The 22,201-nt window shown below is 42.7% G+C and overlaps 1 protein-coding gene across 4 annotated transcripts; it reads right to left on the bottom strand.

Annotated features, from left to right (window-relative positions):
- Positions 1-7,359: 7,359 nt before the first annotated feature.
- On the bottom strand, positions 7,360-18,991 carry CST8 (cystatin 8). Of its 4 annotated transcripts, XR_009183306.2 has the most exons (5): positions 18,913-18,991; positions 18,159-18,452; positions 10,592-10,705; positions 7,648-7,737; positions 7,468-7,543 (listed from the first exon to the last, which is right to left on the bottom strand). XR_009183306.2 is itself a non-coding variant. In XM_058287395.2 (4 exons), exons 2-4 carry the CDS (start codon positions 18,387-18,389, stop codon positions 7,460-7,462), a joined length of 429 nt encoding a protein of 142 aa, XP_058143378.1. In that variant the 5' UTR covers positions 18,390-18,452; positions 18,913-18,991; the 3' UTR covers positions 7,360-7,459. The 4 variants fall into 4 exon arrangements, 3 of the variants coding, with proteins under 3 accessions (XP_058143378.1, XP_058143380.1, XP_058143379.1); XM_058287395.2 differs by lacking the exon at positions 7,648-7,737 and having other exon boundaries at positions 7,360-7,543; XM_058287397.2 differs by lacking the exon at positions 7,648-7,737 and having other exon boundaries at positions 7,360-7,543; positions 18,872-18,945.
- Between the last annotated feature and the right edge of the window lie 3,210 nt (positions 18,992-22,201).

The following is a 22,201-nucleotide window of genomic DNA, read 5'->3' as shown; positions in this document are numbered from 1 at the left end:
CATTGCATGATTTATGTAATTTAACAAAATCAGACATCCTGAAAATGCCAATCATCCCTCAAATTAATTTATAGAATTAGAGGACTTATCAATATCCAGGAGAAAATTTTAACAAGTTAGGGCACTGCTCCTCATGCTTTAATGTGCAACACAGATCATCTGGGATCTCATTAAATGCCAATTCTGACTACGAGAGTCTGGCTATGACTTGAGATTCTGCATTTCTAACAGGCTCCTAGGGGGCACACACTTGGGGCCTGGAAAACATCTTATTTTCCTTGGGGTCCAGCATAGTGAGGTCTTTCCTTAGGGGAAGAGCAAGAATCGGGGGTAAATTATAGTACATATAGCCCCACACTCACCCCCAACATTTCACGCTGTACTCATTGGACCATTGGCTGGGTTTTTAAGGTGGATGCTGACAAAGATGAGGTAAAGAGGGTTCTGTTTATCTTTATTTTTAAACATCAGTAGTTACTTTCTTAGTTTGCTACAGGCTGCCAAAGCAAAAATGAGTTGGCTTTTATAATAGGAATTTATTAAGGTAGAAACTTACAATTCCAAGGCTGTGAAAATGCCCAAATCAAGGCATCATCAGAGATGCTATTTCACCAAAGTCAGCTGCTTATGAACCTGGACTCCTGCCATATGGCAAGGTACAATGGTGGGGAGTCTCTGAGCTCAGCTATGAGTGATCAGGTACCTGGCTTGTCTCTCTCCTCACCTCCTGGCCAGGCAAAATGGCAGCTGGTCTCTCTCTCAAGCAGTCCTGGAGTCCTCTTATACATGGCAGGGTAAAGTGGCATGTATCTTTCTCTGTGTTTCTGCATGTTTCTCTGGTTTATAAATGACACCAACAATAGGGCTGAGATCCACCCTGGGTCATGCCTCACTGAATACTCCAATCAAATGCCCCAGCTGAATACAAACCAATGAAAGTGTCCTACATGCACAGGAATGGACCAATTGAAGAATATAATTTTCTGGGGTTCACCAAAGATTCAAACCAATATAGACATTTTATACTTTTTTCCCTAATATCCACTAACAAATATGGATTTAACATAATTAGAATAAAAGGGTCTGCCTTCCAGAAGGCCAAATCTGAAGCACCTGAATTTCATTCGGCCCCCAGAATTGTGCCTGGCCCTAGACAAGGTTGGCATTTGCCTACCCTGGCCAGTGAGGCTGCTTAGAAGACCCCAGCCTCAATCCAGAGTTTCCAGCAAAGAAACTGCAAATTGAGGGCTTCCAGTGAGGGGAGGGTGAGCCTCCTTCCTGAGCAGGCTTCATCTGTTTCTCTGTCTTTTCCAGAAGTAGTAGGAGTGCTTCCTCACTTTGGAATCTGTGCCATTACTCTTAGGCAGTTCACAGATCCTCTTAAAAATTCTATAGACATTGGGGTATCCCACAGCAATAGCAAAAGATCTTCAGATGATGCTGAAGCTTCCAATGTTAAATGTGGAGTCTGTGGAGAGATCCACCTCATAGCTCTCCCTGTGCTAACCCAGAGTGGGACAAGGTGCAGTGAGAGTCCAAGGACAAATGTGACATCTGAGTATGTAGAACTCTGGGAGGTTCATGTGGAAACTGTCAAAGTACAATTTTGAAAAGCTTAAAAATGCAATCCACTTACAAATGCAGACTCAGTAAAGAGAGAAGGACCAGGCTCAGAGAAAAATTAAAATAATCATGGTTATTGAACATGCGAAAGGATATTGGGGGACAATTTCAGATTAGTTGCAAAACTGGCTAATTTCCTACAGAACAATTAAAACTTAACCTCTCAGAGATCTTTTTTATTCTCTAGACAGAAATGATTTATATCTTAAACAAAAAGACCTATATAGTAAACTTAACTTCACAAATTATTGTCCTTTAATCATTAATAAATAGCAAGTCAAAGAAAAATACATTCCCCTAGTTAATAAACCTTGGGTAGGTCCTAGACAATGTTTCAAAACAGCATTAGAAGGCTATGCTGAGTAGAGAAGGTGTAGCTCAGTGACTGAGCACTTGCCTTGAATGTACAAGGTCTTGAGTTCAATCCCCAGTACAGCCTAAAAAAATTTTAAAAGACATGCTGATAACTGAGGAAGAAATGAGAGAGACTGCCTTGCCACTGTACATACAGGGCAACACCTATTACAGTGATAAAAGGCAAAATGGCAAAAAAAAATTTATGATATTTTTCATTTTTTAATACCCCAATTTATTTTTTACTTTATTTTAGTTTTTCTAAATTATTATGTATTTTATTTCCAATCTTTAAAACTATCATTATTATTTCATTTTCCTATTAATTGAATTTGGCAAAATATTAGGCTTCATTTTTTAAGAAGTTTTGGATCACAGAGGGGTTCAACTATGGCAGGAGGGGAGCAATGGTGTGGAGTGTCGTTGACGGGGAATGCATGGATGGGAGGGAGTTCTCCGGGGCATACATAAAGGGTATACAGATAGGTACAGATGTTCATTGGGTATTGACATAGTGGGTAGAGTTTCACACAACAACTGAAGGAATGCTGAGTTCCCATCCTGGTGAGTTCTGTCACATTCCCCAATGGAGCAGCAACAATCTCCCAAGTGCAAGGACAAAGACCAGTTTAGAAGGATGGCCCAATGATGGGCCCTTGATACTGCTGACTATACTTATGAGCCTGTGTGCTTGAAATTTCAACTAGGCCTAGAACTGCAGGGGGCCTAAGAGTTACCTCCATGAGCGTCCATGCTGCTCAAATGTGGCCACTCTCTAAGCCAAACTCAGCATGTAAATGCATTACCTTCCCCCCAGCATGGTACATGACTCCAGGGGATGAGCCTCCCTGGTGCCAAGGGATTACTACCAAACACCAGCTGGTGATGCAACTAGAAAAAAAACTTGAATAAAAGGGGAAAGTGGTCTAGACAAATGAGTTTATATGGCTAAGAGACTTCAAAATGAGTTGGGAGGTCATCAGAGAGGTCGTGCTTATGCATATCTTAGCAGGATCTCAGAGACAGCCAAAGTAGATACAATACTAGGTAGTGGTATTCCTGAGGGCTACAGACACACCCAGATCCTATGATCATAGCAGATGGCTCTGGAGTTCAGTGCCTTGCCAGTGGGCCCTACTTTGGAATTTGTGCTCCTGAGTGTGATGGAGTTGGACTCAGATGTGACTTCTCTACACATTCCTCTTCTGTCACTTTTACTGAACTTGTGGTTGGCACTGGGGTTTGTGTATGCCCATGAGACTTGAATCTCTGGACTGCCTATGTGCCAGCTGGACCCTGAGCCTCAGCAGAGTTGCAACACCTACTCTCCAGTTTTTGGACTTACCCAAGTCATCTGACAGGGAGGTGAGGATGGGCAACCACCACACCAAGGAACTGAGAGAGTCAACAGCTGTGGGCACAAGAGTCCCATCCACCAGCCATGTGGGATCAAAGCCCCCTCTCAATTGAGAGGTGAAGTGGGCATCACCATCCCAGCATCCTCAGGATGGAGGAATAAAATATGGATTAGATTGGATTTACTGGTATTCTACTATAGAATTAGCATGACTCTAGCAATGTGAAGAAATTATATCATTGATGTGGAGACAGTGGCCATGGGAGGTGCTGAAAGCAGGGAGAGGGTAAAAGAGGTGTGTTATGGGGCATTTTGGGGACTTGGAGTTGTCCTGAATGATACTGCAGAGACAGATGCAGCACATTATGTATCCTGTCACAACCCACTGAATAGACTGGGAGAGAGTGTAAACTACAATATAAACTATTATCCATGCAGTACAGCAGTACTTAAAAATGTATTCATCAAATGCAATGAATGTACTACACTAATGAAAGAAGTTGTTGATTTGGGAGGAGTGGGGGGTGTGGGGAGTGGGATATATGGGAATCTTATATTTTTTAATGTAAAATTTTGTGTGATCTATGTATCTTTACAAAAAAGTAATAAGGAAAAATAAGATGCTCTGACTTCTTGTTGCCTTTTTCCATTCCCAGGTAATTCTTCTTCACGGTAGAGGGCAAGGGTAGGCCCTTCTCAGGGATAGTAATCCCCATCTGCCACTCTCCATCCTCACCTCCACCCCCACCCTCGCTAAGCTTCCTATCACTCCCACAGTTGTGGAGGGACTCAGTTCCCACACAAGCAGCTCTGGAACTGTCTGGAGGCTCTAAATTGGAAATTACTCAATAAGCCACTCCCATTGCTTCCCATGCCTCCCGACCTCTCAGTTGGTAGTGGCTCTTCCCTAGTTTTTGGTGCACACACTGGGGGCTGAATGAAGTGGTGAAGGCCCTAGTTTGAAAGTGTCAGAGCTGGGACAGAATTCTCATTTTCTGAGCCTTGGCCGGACTCTGTCCTTTGTGGAGAGCTTACTGACACTCCCCCTGGTTTGTACCTTGTGTTTTGTGCTTCAGAGCTTCATGCTCTGAGTTCCTGACCACAGCTGTCATTGTGGCCTCCAAAAAGCAGACCCCTGGCCCCAGCAGGCCCTACCTCTGACATCACTTCACACAAGACTGTTGGGTCCCCATGGCCCAGCCCAGGATTTTGCCAAATGTGATTGCTTTTTCTTATACCCAATATGGTCATCACTGATATCACCAGGTGGATAGGCCATGCAGGGAAGGGTAGGTTGCTAGTGTTCACGTCCACTTCCTTGAGATCACTGCCCTGCCTGGTCCCTGTGGCCTCTCACACCACAGGCTTTGATAGAGCTTGGCATCCAAGGTCATGGACAGGTTTTTACCAAAACCTCACTGAAGCTGCAGGTCCTATACAAAGGGCTTTGCACTGGAAAAGGGCTGGGCAGTATTTTTATGTGTGTTCACGTGTGTATACATGTATAGGTGTTAATGTTTGTACAAGTATGCATGCATGTGTGCATATGGGGATACTTGTGTGTTCCTGTAACTTTTTAGCAAAAGGGATATTAAATCCAAAATGGGGAAAGTGAGACCTACCTTGCATTTTTATTTTTATTCAGTTGGACCATGTTTAGTGAAAGAGATGAGTAAATTAAATCAAATTGTGGTACAAATGAAAACATGCTTCAAGACAAATTGTGTGTATAATAACTGTACATGGCATGTCCCTAGGCCCATGTGGGAAGCAGACTCATCTAGGCTGGCCACACACTGCATACTATCTGATGCTCTGGATATCTGATTCCTGGGGGTTCCCACCCACCTGTCCATAAGGAAAGACAATCCACAACGTTGGTCCCTCATGCCATCTTTCCCTACAACACATGTGCCCTGAACATGTTTGAAGAAGCCAGATATGACACCCAGAGCTGTAGTGGATCTAGCTACTGCAAGTTCACAGATGGCAGGGCACAGTTTTCCCCTTACCTGCTAATTCCACTAGACCATCCTACCAGTGGGCCTGAGGAGTAGAGGGAGCAATTTTGATGAAAAATAGTTTTTAAATTGGGGTAAGTGTATTAAGCTCAATAATATAAATATATGCTTCAGATCCAAACCATGGCCTCATAATTTGGTGAGGATCTTGAGAAGATGAGAAAGCACAGAAGGGGCCTCATTTGAGGGAAGAAGGGGGTATAAAGATGAAGTAGGATGGAGAGTGTGATGGTTAGGCTAATGTGTCAACTCAGCCAGGTAGTGGTGTCCAGCTGTTTGGTCAAGCAAGCTCTGGGCTAATTGTAATATAAGGACATTTCATGGACTTTAACATCAGTGAGCTAATTATATAGATGGCTGATTACATATACAGTCAACCAAGGAGATTGCCATCAATAATGAATGAAATCTTATCCAACTAGGTGAAGGTCTTAAAAGAGGAAGTGATTTCAGCATTCAGAGAGAGAATTCCCAGCCCTACTTTGGACGTGAATGTCTCCTGGGAACTCATCAAGGACCTTCATCAGAGCCCCTGCTTTGCAGCCTGCCCTGCAGAATTTGGATTTGTACATCCCCAAGGTCACGTGAGAGAATTTTATAAAATCTCATACTATTTACAGATAACTCCTGTCAGTTCTGTTTCCCTACAGAACCCTAATACAGGGAGGAATGAGAATTCCAGGCAGAGGCTAGAGAGGAAGAGATGAGACAGGGCTCTCCACTTGTCATTTTGTGACATCAGTTAGGCCAAACAGGTCAAACCAGAGGACAAGTAGTTGGCCTTTGGGTTTCATGGCCTCATCCTGTCTGGGATGGAAACATCAAAGTCCACCTACGGGCCATGTGAGGAGAAACCTGGCTCATGGTTGTATATTTGAAGAATAATTGGCCTCTGTTGGGGATGAATCATGTCTACCACAAAGGGCATGTTCAGGTCCCAACCCCTGGTCCTGTGGGTGTGAACCCATTTGTAAATGGGACTTTTGAAGATGTTATCAGTTAACCACTGAAGGAGAGTGAGCCTTAATCCAATATGGCTGAAGTCATTTATTCACACACACAAAAAAAAAAAGCAGAAGAAAGAAAATGCTGAAAGTTTATGGAACCTAGAAGAGAAAGGAGAAGACACCGCCATGTGCATTGCGATGTGACAGAAAAGCCAAGGACACAGGATTACCAGCAGTCAGCCCTGGAATGTTAGACTCATAGGAGACAGCATTGCCTTGCTGATGCCTCAATATGGGACTTCTCCTAGCTTCAAAACCATGAGCCAATAAATTTCCATTGTTTAAGACAAACCCTTGTATAATTTTAGTATCAGAAGCCAGGAAACTAAAACAGCCTCCTAAATATTATCAATACAACCTTTAAAATAGACATGTCTATTTTTAATGATTACTTTCAAGTGCTTTTTATTCCTACTATCCTTCCTGTTCACTTACTTCCTTCTCACATTCCCTAACATCCTTCCATATCTCTTTCTCTCTGCATCACACACACACACATGCACACACATACCACATGTGCCTTACTCTTGAGGTTTTATCACCTTCTCCTTTCTCTTTTTGCAACAATTATTTAAATTTATTTTAAAAAAAAACACAAAGTCCCCCAGTTCATGGAGGTATCATGAAGAAGACTGCTGGCCCACCAATGGAGTCTTCCAGCTCAGGTGCCCTCTCCATTCAGGATTCTCAGACAGGAAGGAACCTCACACCAAAGATGGCTTCTAAAGGTACCTCTTAAGTTAGCACCACAGGGTGTCAGACCTCCTTAAGTGGCTCTTACCCAATTACATGGACTTCAGCCTCAGTTTTTATGGTGAGGAATGAAATCAGACCCTCACTCCATTCTTTGTAATTGGTGACAAAAATCCCTGGGGGTACAGTCAAGCTGGAAAGAAGGAGTGACCACTCTGGATGCCAGTAAAGAAGAACTGGACATTCCCATTATTACTGACCATGTAACAACCTGACACTTGAAACCAGAAAGACAAGCAGAGAGGAATGTGCAACGAAAGCATATTGATAACAGCCTTGGTGAGCCATTGCTTTTTTCAAAGAGAATGTAGAGACAATGGTTGAACAAATGCTTCAGAAGCCAGTTAGGCATCTGTACATTGTTTCTTCATCACAGTGAACTCGCCATTCCAGGGCAGTGCTCCTACCAAAAAGTTGCAATTTGCTTTCTGAAAAAGAAGACAACAACAAAAATCAGTGGTGTACAACAAGAAATAGAAAAATGTGTCCCATTGTTAGTTGTCAGCTCTGGAATGTGCTAGAAGTGAGTCACCTTTAAGAAATGGCCCCAGGAATCTTCTGAGCCAGGGATTTCAGAGTTTCAGAGCCTTCAGCCATTTCCCAGTGGGATCCTTGTTCAAATCTTAACCACAGACAGACAACGTATATTAACTATCATAATAATATTGGTGGGAGATTAGATGTAAACAATTTTAATACTTTTTATTATTGCCCACAATGTAAATAAGGCAAATTTGTAGAAGATTTAAACAAATGTATATTATGTTAAGAATTAAGTCAGGATAAAAGCAATTTAGATGATTCTGGGGCCCTACTATGTATTTTGTTTCAAAGAACCTTCAAAATACTATTGAAATGGCAAATGAATTATTGTGTGTGTGATAAACAAATGGATGGATGGATGGATGGGTGGATGGATGGGTGGATGGATGGATGGAAGGCAGACAGATAGCAGCAAAGTCTATCTCAAATGACTGGAGACATTGAGGCACTACCAAGAGCTAAGAGGCAGATGGAGTCAGAGAGAAGAAAGGAAGGAATTTTGATCCTTGCTGAACATTGGACACATGCAAAGGAGGATTGGGGGTGCCTCCTGTCCCAATCAAGACAGTTTTCCAGGCAAATTATATTTAATTTTGGGAACTGAGGTTTGGTCTTTGGATCAAGAACAAAGAAAAAGATGGAAAACCCCATTATCACTATGCCAGACCAGCAAAATCCCATGACCAAAATGTGGCAAAGAAATAAACTCACCTAGTAAATAGGGAACAAAATACTAGGGAACTAAAGCCAATTGCCCATTATATGATTACTGTCCTTAATGCAGCTATTTCTTGACCACTGATATGAAGTACCTGTGCTGTTTGTACCTAGAAATACTGCAATGAAACTTGTGTAGGTACATATGTTTATGTACACGTGCACAAGTGTGAGTATGTGTGCATGTGGGGGGGGTCATTGAGTACCTGTATGAATATATGTACACATGTGTGTGTGTATCTTGCCAGTGTGTATATATGTGTAAGCATGTACTTGTGCATAAGTGCATGTGATTGTGTGTACGTGTAAGAGTGTATTACAAGTGTATATGTATGTACATACATGTGCACAGTTGTGAGTGTGTGTGTATGTGTTTGGTTTATCACTTGCTTCAAGTGATACTTAACATCAGGGAAGTTTAAGAATACTTAACATATAAAATCAAAATGGGTGAACCTGGAGAACATTATATTGAGTGAAGCAAGCCATACACAAAGGGGCAAATACTGAATGATTGCACTATTGTGAACTAAATATATTGTGTAAATTCATGGAGTTAATAATTAGAATATAGGTCACCAAAAAATAGAAGGACAGTAGAGAATGGAAAACTAAGGTTAGTCTGTGCAGAATTGGTAAAAAAAAGAAAAAAGGTTGTTTGTAAATCTTTGAATATGAATAGAAATGGTTAAAGCATATCATGGTTTTTGTAACTGGCAGGACATTGTGTTGGTATGACAGTAGTTTTAAGGGAAAGTCTACGGTCATATATGTTACTGGAAGGAAAGCTAAAAACTGTAACATGGAACACTATAAGATAGTAAAACCTCATGTAAAACATGAATACGGGTGATATTGCATATATAAGACAGTTTTTACAAAATATAAATACAAATAGACTAGAGAGAAGGAAACAGAACAGCAGCCATGTATGGCAGGGGAAGCATAGAAAGATTGAGAGGTGATGAGTTTTGGTTGGTTGTTTTATTTTTTTATTTTTATTATTGGAATAATGAAAAAGCTCTAAGAATGATTGAAGAAATGAATGCATGAATATGTTTACACTGATTACCATTAATTATACACTTTGGATGGATTTATGCTTTATTAATATGTATCAATAAAATTGATTTGTTAAGAAAAAAATTCCTAAATAACCTAGTGGCCTACTGAACCACACGGCATGCTAAAAGACATTCCAGAAATGTAAGAGACAGTTCAACACTAGGGAATCTAATGCTTTTATTAATTATATTATTAGCTTAAAGTAGGAAAATTATTCAGTATGCTTGGGATATGCTGAAGGAATATTTGACAGAAGAAACAAAGTTTTTAAAATAACTCAAATAGGGAGTCAAAAGAACTTCAGAAATCAATGCTTGATATTTAATAATAGTATATAAATACTGCAGATATTCCAATGAATGTCAGAACAAAAAAAGTGCTCAGAATTATTACTCTTCAGCATTGTTCCAAAGACTTGAAGAGAAAGAAACATAGTTTTTATTATTGGAAAATAAGTATGTGTGCCTTAAAATCCAAAAAGATCCTCAGAAACCTCAGACATGAGAGGCCCCATGCAGGCCAAAACCAAGACACACAGGCAAAAAGTAACAGCCCTATAGACCAAAGAGCCCTGCAGAAAATATAAATTCAATTATCTTTGGTCCTAAAAACAGTAAAACATGAAGTAGCCTAACATAATCATAAAAGACTGAGTGGCATTAGAACATGCTCACAGCCTAAGTGCTTGTCCTGGTGGGCTACGAGTGGGAAACAGTTAAGATGTGTTTCACTTGCGCATACAGGGGCGGTTTAGGTCAAACATAATAGAAACAAATTGTCCCTTACACTTTGCAGTGCCGCGGCCAGTTCTCAATTGCGGTCCCTGGGCTAGCGGCAGAAGCCTGACCTGGGATTTTGTTGGGAGTGCACATTCTTGGACCCCATCCCAGAGCTGCTGAACCCGACCCTCTGCAGGTGAAGCCTGGGTACCTGGACTGTACCAAGGCCTTCTGGGGATTCAGACACTCACATGGGAGAATAGCCAGTACAAAGAAAGGGGCTGAGGCACACCAAGGTTCCCTGCTGGCAAACTCCAGAAAGCCTGGGCCATTTACCAGGCTTTGGACTTACCACTCTGAAAGTGAACAACCTGGACCAAGTCAGCCCTTGGATGGGGCGCTGGACTTTCCTGACCTTATTTTGTCACCTACCTTTTCCAGCTTGGAGTTTTCTTGAATGGCACAGTTTTCACTGACGTTTAAAGGCTTTCTGCAATTGGTGCGGGCAATTTCGACGTCAATAAAATATTCCATACGATTTGTGACCTGTCAAGCAGCAATTGTGCAATTTTATTTTTTTAAAAAGTTTTAATTTATATCAGAGTCTTAGCAAATACCAAAAAAATCACTCTCACTCTTGTACTTTCCCCTTTTTTTCCTTCCCCCTCTCGCCTCCTTCTCCCTTTCCTCCCTCTTTCTCTCCCTCTTTCTCCCCAGACATATCTTAAGGGGAAGGCAAAATGTACTGACTGCTTTGTGTCCTTTGTATGCTGAGACTAATTGTGATCTGGAGCCGGATACTGAAAAGGCTTCTTTCCAGTGTGGGGCTTCCCCAAAGCCAAATAAAGAGGAGGGGAGGAAGATGGTGCTGCCAGAATCATTGGCTTTCCTGGGCCCTAGATGCGACAAGTTCCCCATTTCCTTTCTCTCACACACACGTGCACACACAAACATCTCTGGTCACATCTACCGTGGTGAAAGCACCTGCTCTCTTGGGCTTTCCCCATCCGAGCCCCCTCCTACCACCTTAGTGCAATGGTCCGCAAGGGGTCATTCAGGCAGGGGTTTGCCCTTCTTGTTCTCTTTGAAGTCTTTTATGAGTAGAGCAGCAGCTGGTTTATACTAAGAAATCAGTATTTGCTGAATCTATTCATGGTTGAATGCCGGTTACCGCTACACAGGACAAGCACTTTAATCTGCGCTCATCTGGTCTTAAATGATTACAGGAGGCAACAAAGAGTAACAAAGCTAGACCTTTGCCCACCACCAAGGGAGCCCATGGTTCTGGTGAATCCCGTAGACAAGCCACAGCTCCACTCTAAAGTTCCTGGCATGCTTGTACAGTGTCATGGAAAACAAGAGCTATCTCTGCAAGGTCTAATATTCATGTGCTTAGTCTTCAGGTATTCTCTGAAATTTACATCACCCAGTGACACAGGTGCCTTTTTTCATTTCATATGTCCCACTAAATTTACTCCTGTGTGTTTTTACAAGTTTGTTTCAGATTTGCTTTGCTTTGTTTTGTTTTGTTTTGTTTTGTTTGGATGCGACTAGGAATATGATTGCCTTTTAGATGATAGATAGAATATTTTCCAGTCATCTCTAGCAGGTGCCAGGGAAACCATTGACTTTCCCATGTGTTTTTGCCGCTTTACTAATCTCTTACATTTATATGCACAATGGATAAATAATACACTCTGAAAAAGAGGATACATCATTGGGTACCATGGAAAATGATGACTTGTCCCACTGAATCAGGAATCACAAGGAGAGTACATATTTTATATTCTTTGGGGGAAATATATGTGTGTTTATATATTTATATATATGTATATATATATAGCTTTTTCTTTTTCTTTCTGTATTCACTCATTTGGTAGGCAATACCAGTCTATTCCAACTCATCCAGCTGTTGCTGCTGAGCAGTCAAATAAACACCAACAAATAAACCAAAGGCAGACATTCCCTGAGTAATAATAACCAACAAAGAAATGCAAATTTACACATGGCATTAGTACTAGAAAGTCACAGAGACAGAGACTTCAAAGTCAGAAGTGACCTATAACTGACCAATTTCAGCTGCCCCTGAAACTCCCATCCACCCACCAAGCAGTGTGGTCCCTTACTTCAGAATCTGCTGACTTGTGCCCTTCTCTGACTTAAAGTGGGGGGGACCGTTAGGGCAGGAAGGAGGGCTCTGTGTTGGCACAGAGCAGGCTTCTCTGGGAAAGCACCATGTACCATCTGCCTTTAGCAGTAAGCACCTTCTGTACCTCACTGTCACCAGAAAGTCCTACAAGTTATGCTGGCATGAAATGTCCTCCCAACCAGCTCTCTTTTTAAAGGACAGGACAGTCCTTTGGTTCATCCTGTCTTAGGTAAGAATTGCCATTGCTCTGATAGTGTCAGAGTGGCCTGTGCCACGAATACAGGAAGGAGAACAGGAAGGCCGTCACGGAAGCTTCTCACTGTTGCTATGGATTGAATCATGTCCTCAACAAAGACATGTTCAAGTCCTAATTTCCAGTCCCATGGATGTGAATCCATTTGTAAATGGGATCTTTGAAGATGTTATTAGTCAAAGTAAAGCCAAACTGAATCAACATAGACTTTAAACCAATATGTTTGGAGGCCTTAAAAGCAGACGAAATTTGAATTGGTAGGAAACAGAAAGAACAGAAGGAGACAGGTGGCCATGGGACAGAGGCAGAAATTAAGTTATGGATGGCCAGCATTCCAGCACCAAAACACTAGAGACCTCAAAGGAAGCATCTTCTTGCCAGTATCTTGACTTTGGGTTTCTAACCTCCAAAACTATGAAACAATAAATTCCTGTGGTTTATTCCAGCTAGTCCATGGTGCTTTGTCACAGTAGCCCTGGCAAACTAAGACAAGTGTCTAGTAGACCCAAATATTTCCATTTTTATGCGATCATGGTAGACAGAATTTTGACCCTCTTAAAGATGTCCGTGACCTAATCCCAGAAACCTGTGAATATGTATGTTACATGGCCAAAAGGACTTGGAGATGTGATTAAATTAAGGATCTTAAAATAAGGAGGCTATCCAGGACTAATGGATGAGCCCAATGTAATCATAAGGATTCTTATAAGAGGCAGGAGTAAGAGAAGGACCTGTGAGTACAGAATGCAGGGATGCTTAGAAAATAACTCAATTCAAGGTATGAGAAGTATTTTCAATCTTGTCTCTGAGATGTGAGAAAAAATTAGTATAAACATACATAAATGTTGGTGCATATTTAAATATATTTACATTTTATACATTTTTACACATTCATTAAAATAGTGTATCCTTATTTGGCGAGATTACACTTTTTTTTTTAATAACTTTTTTTTTTAAGATTTATTTATTTATGTATTTCTCTCCCCTTCCCCCACCCACCCCGGTTGTCTGTTCTCTGTGTCTATTTGCTGCGTCGTCTTTGTCCGCTTCTGTTGTTTTCAGCAGCACGGGAATCTGTGTTTCTTTTTGTTGCATCATCTTGTTGTGTCAGCTCTCCGTGTGTACGGCACCATTCCTGGGCAGGTTGCACTCGTGGCACGGCACTCCTTGTGCACATCAGCACTGCACATGGGCCAGCTCCACATGGGTCAAGGAGGCCTGGGGTTTGAACGGCAGACCTCCCATGCGGTAGACAGACGCCCTAACCACTGGGCCAAGTCTGCCGCCCACACTTTCTTTTAATCACCTTGATCCACTGGAAGATACTTGACTTTCTCCTTACTGTCCAATGTCATACCATAAAAAGAAGCTCCCTGATGTGGGCACTTCTCAGAACCCCCTTCTGGAATGAAAGACATGATCCAACAGCTACTGATAGTGCCATTGGCAGACAGTTCACATGGGTCAGCTCCCCTCAGAGATGGCCTTGCTGAAGAGAGAGGCCTTACCTAAGATCACGCCCTTCCTGAGGTGGCCACCCAATGACACCCCTTCCCAGGCTGGCCAGCATCCAATAGCTGATGTGTTTGACTTCAAAGCTTTGCCTTCTCACTCCAACTTGGGAGAACTCTGAAAGGCCATCTACCTTCTGGCTACCCCGTGGGGTGGCTGAGGTTGCTAATGAGACAGCATCATGGATACATTCTCTCTCTTTCAGTCCTGCTTCCCTCTGGGCTTATCCCCAGGTCTCCCTGAGAAGCCTCCTGCACATTCATCTCTATCTCCCAGGACTCCACCTGGACACTCCTCTTTCCCACTACACTTTCTAACATCGTTTGCCATGGCTCAGAACATCTAGGATCTCCCAGCAGTAGGTCTGAAGTCTAAAAGGAAGGCTTGCCAAACCAATTAAGCCCAAAATGTAAGTGTTCACTTTCAAGCATCTGAACTAAGAAAAAAAAGAAGTGCTTTTTAATCCATAATGTAGGGAAAAAATGTGATTTCTCTTATTAAATATTTACAAAGTTTTCATTCCAGCACATCTTCTTGATTTGATTTGCTCTCAACACCATTCAAGTTTGGATAAGTATGTGTCGCCTGTGTTGTACCGATGCTCCTCATGGCTGAGAGGGTGGATGGGAGGAGTTGATGGAGAAGGAGCTTTCCCAGGACAGGTGGAATTAGATGTGTCTGCACATTAGGTCCAAGTTCACCTGGACTCACCAAATCCTATCAAGCCCTCAAATAAATTGGTGTGAAGTATTAGCTGTGCTACAAGGAACCAACAAAGGGGAATTTAGGGAGAAGATAGACAAATATCAAGAAGTGACAAGCGGAACTACAGGCCAGATTTGGGAGCTAAGTTTGTAATTTTTAAAGAACCTTGAAAATAGGTGAAGTCACAAATCAACAGAACTTTCCATTTGTAATAGTAATAACTCTCAGCAAGGACTTGCTCTCTGTTGAGCTCCATTTTAAGTGCTTTGATGCAATTCATTTAATCCTCATACCAGCCTCTAGGTAAGGTTGTCAACTCCTTAGTGTACAGGTAAGAAAGCTGAGGCCCAGAGAGACTGAGTAACTTGCCTAAGTCACACTCCAGCCAGTGGCAGAGCTGGATTCTAATGGAGGCCCTAGCCAAGTGCCCCCATCCTTAATACTATGCTGAACTGCTGTGTACATACCCACTGTCTCTGCTCACCCACTGTTAGGGATTGAATCGCCCTGGTCCCATAGGTGTGGACCCTATTGTAAATAGTACCTTTGATGAAGTTATTAGTTAAGGTGAGCCCAAACCGGGTGAGGGTGGGCCTTCATCCAATATGACTAATGTCCTAATAAGCAAAGGAAATTGGACATGTAGAGGGAAGCCACAGGATCAACCAGAAGTTGGAATTTAATGGAACCCATAAGAGAAAGAAGATGCTACTATGTGCATTGTCAAGTGACAGAAAGGCCAAGAAGCCCCAAAGATTGCTGGCCAACCAGAAGAATTGACACTGGGAGGAAGTAAGCCATTGAACCTCTGGAACTGTGGACCAATAAATTGCTTTTGTGAAGCCTACCCATTGTATGGTATTTGTTTTAGCAACTAGGAAACTAAAGCAACCAGCCACAGAAAGGCAGAGGAATCCCTAAATGCTAATTCCAGGGAAACCTAGAAGGCAGGAAGTTTTGAAGCAGGAGGCCATCTGCCCATGTGGACACCCCTTGTTCTAAAAATGAGTTTACCAGAATGACAGTTTTAAAACCCAAACCTGGTGGCATGAATCCTAAAATCTTCTCAACATAATGTCTTTTCTGGCCTTTTAGGGCTCATAAGTTAAATAAAGGTCATGCCCAAGGCTCTAGGGCTAGAAATGGTCTTGTCCCTGTCCACCTCTGACTGCTGATGGTTGCTCAAATGGACCATGCTCCTTCTCACTAGGAGCCTGGATCCTCTTCATCACCCCAATCTACTCCCCTCCTATATCAGATGCTGTGAGTAATGTCCCACACCACACTGCACCCAAACACACTGCAAGTTCCCATGACTCCCTGACCAAGGGTTTCCACCTACCAGCAGGAGTGAAGGGCTCCTGGAGCAGTGTTTAGTCAATGACTTATCAGAGTTGATGGATAATTATCCCAGCTCCCTCGCCTGCAGGGTGGTCAACTCTGAAGCAGGATCTACACTGTCTTCCTGAGGTCTCCAGAAAAGCTGAGTACCATTTGTCCATGGTGGGCACTTGCTCATTAACTCACCCTGTATTGGCTGCCTTCCCTACCCTTCTCTCACACCTTCTGTGCCCTCCTGGTACTTCCTGGGATGGCCTCACAAACTACTTGCAATTGAATTTTAGGCTTCATTCCAAGGAAACCCAACCAAAACACTTCCCATCAACCTCCTTTCCCTGTGTGGCTCCTAATTAGTCTTCAGGTTTTATCTTCAACATCATTTCCTAAACATCACAAGAGCAGTCCCTAAAAAGTGGTGGTTCTCAGCCGTATTTGCATGTTGAAATCATCTGGAGAGTTTTGGGTCCCAGCCCAGAGATCTTCATTTCATTAGAGAGGGCACAGCCTAAACAGCAAGACCTTTCCAACTTCCCAGGTAAGAAGAAGTGTTAAAGATTACCCTAATGCTTGGGCCTCTATGTACCATGTCATTACAGGGATCACAACTCTCATTTTTAGTTTAGGATTCTTCTTTCCAGCTATACTGCTGACTCTTTCTAAGGACCACAGTTATTCCTATACATCTCACCATTGCATCTACAGCAGCTAGGACAGCAGTTGGCTCCTTAGGAAGCATTTTGTAAGAAAGCTGTTGAATGCATATGGTAGTTGGGTACCAAAGAAAGAAAACGGTGATCCAAACTAGGAAAGTTACAAGATCCAGGAAACTTATCATTTTGTACTTTGTACTTGGTCCTTCTGGCCCAGAATCCATTCCCTCATTTCAAAAGGCCACAGGAGGTTGTATTTGTTGTAGGTGGGGAGTGTGGCAAACTGAACCTAATCAATGTAGGGCACATAAATCAGCAGCAGCATAAGGTAGTGGAAATTCAGTGCCGATGACTCATTTTACCAAGGAACTGGGGATATGAGTGGCAAAATGTAAATGGACACCTCTCCTGCTACAGGAGGCATCATTGGGAGCATAAAAGTTTAAATAAGCTCTTCCAACAATGGTCTATCTGCTGAGTCATTTTCAACCCCATCCTGCAAGTTTCACGGAACAATTACAAGCTATACCACCAACCATTTGACTGAAGCTGGGAATGACAGTCAACTGAAATCTCAACACTGAGGGCCTTTTATTGACCATAACAGGCAGGGTCGCCAGTTTGCAAACTCCAGGGAGCACCACGCACTTAGCAATCCATATAAGAAATGCTTCCCAGAGCTGTGGAGAAGGATGCATCTTATAAACAGTAGACTAGTATGCCCCACTTCCACTAAAAAATGTTGGATTAAAAGAATTTAAAAATACAGAAGCAAGAAGCAGATGTGGCTCAAGCAGTTGGATGCCTGCCTCCCACATGGGAGGTCCTGGAATTGCTTCCCAGTTCCTCCTGAACAAATAAAAACAAAACAGCAAGCAAAACAGATGAAAAAACCAACTCAGAGAAGCTGATGTGTCTCAGTGGTTGAGCACCAGCTTCCCACACATGAAGTCCCACATTAATCCCTGGCCCCTGGTCTCAAAATATATATATGTAGGAAGAGGCACCATGTCTCCCTTCCACCCTACATTCTGGATTACTTGGATAGGTTTAAAAGCTGCCCATGGTGACATTATTGCAAAGTGTTCATAGCACTCAGTGTTTCTCCAGACCTTAGCCAAAGCAAGTCATGAATATTTGATTTGCAGAAAGGGGGTTAAATGAGCTAATATAACATGTATCATACTAAAAACAGTCCAAACATACAGAAAGGAAAGTGCATATGCATGCACTGTATTTGCTATTACTCTGTGAGCATGTATGTTCTTAAAATCCCAGCACATTAGGATGTTCACACATCACCCTTCCTCTCACACATGCCCACTCTTTCAATCTGGCTTCCATCTAACTGCCCTTTACCCATGTCCCACATGGGGAGAGCACCTTTACCTGCATTTGGGCCTGCAGTATCTTGACCACCTGGAAGATGTACTTGTCCTCACTCTTCTTGTTGTACTCTTGCATGGCAAACCACAGACACTGCTTCACGTTGGCATTCGAGGAGTTTTTGAGGTTTATTTTCCTCAATGCCTTCAGCTCATTCTTCTGAGGGTCAGTGCTGGCAGCCAGGGCCACCAGCATGGCCAACAGAAGCAGGGAAGACCACCAGGGTCTGCTCATGGTCCCCTAGCAGTGGGCACAGGCCAACCTCCTCCTCATGCACTCAGGACTGCAGCTCAGGAGCTGGGAAGGCAAGGGGTAAGGGGATTGGGAGTGCAGGGCCTCTGCCACTGTGGGTGCAAAGATCCTACCATACCAAGCTACCTTCTCTCACCATCAGCCAAGCTGTGTTTTAGTGGGAGCCTCTGGGGTCACCCTTGATGGCTCTCGCTTTCTTTCCCTAAGGATACCCACTCAGTGTTTGTTTTGGGGGATTAGGGGGTCTCTACTATGACACTCCACCCTCTTTCTCCTGATTGTGGTCTTGCTTTCAGGGAAAACCACATTTCCACATAGACCCCGAGATGCCACTGCTGCCCCTATGTGCCTCACCACCCACTACTGTGAGCTGGATCTTGGTCCCCTAAGAAGTGACCATGAATTCTTGCTGGGTGAGAGCCCCACCTCAGGACAGACTGTACTTCCCACTCCAGGTCTCCCACCTCCAGGCCTCTCATGCACCTCCCAACCTGCTCTCACTCACTGGGCTTCCCTTTCCTTCTTAGATTTGGACTCTGACCACCAGCCCCCTGGTTTTCCTGCATCTCCAGTTCATGCCTGTGCCCTAGTCAGGCATCTGGAGGTCACCTGCAGCCCCTTTATGATGTAATCCCAGCACCTGTGACCCGCCTCAGGGAGGGCACCTCTTACCTTGTGGCTTCTGGTCTTTGGGTACAAGTGACTATCAGAGGGCCATGGTCAACATGCAAATAGCTGCCTGCCTCTGCCCTCCGAGTGAGGTCCTTTGGGAGTCTCCCCCAGTTTTTCCAATGTCTGGCCTCAGACTGCTCCTCCCCACCCTGTCACATGCCCCACCCCCTGGACTCTCAGAGGTTCTGCTTCTCTCTCCAGCAAGTTCCCAGAGGGGAAGGAGGTGGGCATCAGTCCCAAGCAGTGAGGACTTGGCCTCTTGCCTAAGAGGAGGGGTCATGTATAGGAAATCTACTTCACAAATAAGGGGTGAAGCACATTCTAATGTGTGTATGCACCATGTTTTATGTTAACTATCTGCCTATTGATGTATTTTTCTGGTTCTCATTTTCAGTTAATCAGAACTGTAGTGAATAACAATTTTCCAGTATCTTTGTGTAAATTACACAAGCATTTCCATATAATGAAAGACTAGAAGTATAGTTGACACCTGTGCTTTATATAAATTTAAATTTAATATATACTGAAATATATATATGTATAGCCAAATTACTAGTCACTTATAAACCATATGTTAATGATTTTCTAACTTTTCTGCATATTAAAAGGGCAAAAGGAGTTTAAAGAAGAGCCTGGACCACACCCAATAAAATCAGAATCTCTGAAAAGAAGGCTATGTTTCAGTATTTAAGTTCCCTAGGGGTCTGATGCATAGCTGTGCATTGGCTTAGAGTTGTGTACCCCAGAAAATTATGTTCTTAATCTTAACCTGTTCCTCTGGATATGAACCCATTGTAAATAGAACCTTTCAGTGGGGTTAAGGTGTTGTCCAACTGAATCAGGATGGTCTTAATCCTATTACTGGAGGCCTTACAGAGAAGGCCACAGAGAGACACACCACAGAGAGCTTCCAAAACATGCAAGTCAACGAAACCTAGAGGAGAAAGGAGAAGACACCACCATGTACATTGTCACCAGATGGAAAAACCAAGGAACCTCAAATATTGCCAGCAAACCAAAAGATACTGACCCCAGGAGGAAGCAAGCCTTAAAGCCTCTGAAACAAGGAGCCAATAAATGGCTTTTGTTAAGCCAACACATTGTATGATGTTTGTTTTAGGAGCCAGGAAACTCAAACAATAGCCAAGTCTGAGAACCAATGAAACATATCAGTGCTTCTCAAACACTGATGTGCATATGAACCTCTGGGAGATCTTGTTAAACTTCAGATCCTGATATAAAAAGTCTGTGGTAGGGCCTGAGATTCCTCATCTGTAATAAGCTCCTTGGAGATGTCCATGCTGCTGGCCCATGGACCAAACTTTGAATAGCAAGGTGTGAAATTGTGCCAACACCTGCTCCTCCATAACTTTGCCTTCAGCCTAGTTGTTCTGATTTATTTCACTCAGGCTGGATAGCAAAACAATTATGCATCACTAATGTTTTATTTGCATTTGTGTAATTAGTCAAGATTAAATATTTTGGAAATTTGATATTATTTATGAATTCCAAAAAGAGACATAGATTATGTTTGTAAACTGGTCTGTTCCTCTGGGCATGATACCCTTTTATTGTATTAGATTAAACTTAGATGACTTTGATTAAATTATGTTAAGATTAGGGCTTTCATTCAAACACATTAGGGTGACTGGTTTGAGTCCCTGCCCTCCCTTCATGGGCCATATAAATGGATGCTCAATCAAGAATGCAGAGAAGTAGGTACACAGAGATGAAGAACACAGAGGAAGAAAGATAGTTGCATGGACACAGCAGAGGGCCTGGGAAAAGAGATGAGCCTGATAGTTGGCAGCCAAAGAGAAAAGAACAGCTGAGAAGCCCTGAGAGATGAGCCTTATGCCAGCCTACAGCTGAGATGGAAAGAAACTGGGTCCACAGAACCTTAAGAGGAAAAAGGAAGGCTGAACCTTGCAGACATCACCCACCATCTTCCTTCAATATGTGGTAAATGTCTTTGGGTGAGAAAGTACCTCTTTATGGTACCTTGAGTTGGACTCTTTAAGACCTTGTGACAATAAGATTCTACTCCAAATAAATACCCTTTATAAAAGTTGACAGACATCTGGTACTTTGTATCAGTACCCCTTTGGCTGACTAATACAAACATGCTTTCACAGTGTTGTAGAATTTGAGAGAGGTTCAATTATTTGCGTATAGAGAGGCCAGGACTCAGGAATGATTTTGAGAAGGAAAAATGGTTTATTGACAGCCAGCCAGACTCGGGAGCTTTCTGTTTCAATCCCGAGCCCCAAACAAGACTTTCGAGTTTCTTTTATACAGAGAGGAAAGGCCAAATGGTCCCTTTGTTTCAGTTCTCAATAGGCTTCAATTAGCATGTATATATTCCACATCTTAGGTAAGCTTTTAGCATGGACTTCATACATTCTAGATAAGCTTTTAGCATATTTTGTTTTCATTTCCCCTAAACACTTAAAGGTTATAGACCTTGCATTGTTAAACTGTTTCCTGGGACTGGAGTCGTTGCCATGGTCACTGCAGCCTCTTACTGTCTCACACCCACAAGTCAGACAGCTTAGGTTATCTCTGAAGAGACAAAGAGCCTCCCACCCATAGCCCACATCAACAGAGACTGAGTATTTCTTCTATTCATGTCTCCTTCACTGCTCTTATCTTTGCGTAGCAGGGCATGTTTCCAATTTATCATCCATTTTTTAAATTTATTCATATTGGATTTTTGTTTTTAATATTTTTGATAAAAAAGTTTTAAATTGTATATATATACAAATTTATCCACCTTTTTCTTCATAGCTTCATTCCTTTTTTTATTAATTTAATTTATTTATTTATTTCTCTCCCCTTCCCCTGGACCCCCCCCCACCACGCCCTGGTTGTCTGCTCTCTGTGTCTATTTGCTGCATCTTCTTCTTTGTCCACTTCTGTTATTGTCAGTGGCATGGAATCTGTGTTTCTTTTTGTTTTTATCATCTTGTTGTGTCAGCTCTCCATGTGTGCGGCACCGTTCTGGCCAGGCTACACTTTCTTTCACGCTGAGCGGCTCTCCTTACGGGGCACACTCCTTGCGTGTGGGGCTCCCCTACGCGGGGGACACCCCTGCGAGGCAGGGCACTCCTTGCGCACACCAG

Source organism: Dasypus novemcinctus, chromosome 24 (assembly GCF_030445035.2).
Source record: "Dasypus novemcinctus isolate mDasNov1 chromosome 24, mDasNov1.1.hap2, whole genome shotgun sequence".
Taxonomy (NCBI): domain Eukaryota; kingdom Metazoa; phylum Chordata; class Mammalia; order Cingulata; family Dasypodidae; genus Dasypus; species Dasypus novemcinctus.
The sequence above is the reverse complement of the archived record's forward strand: the minus strand, read 5'-3'. Positions and strand labels throughout refer to the sequence as shown.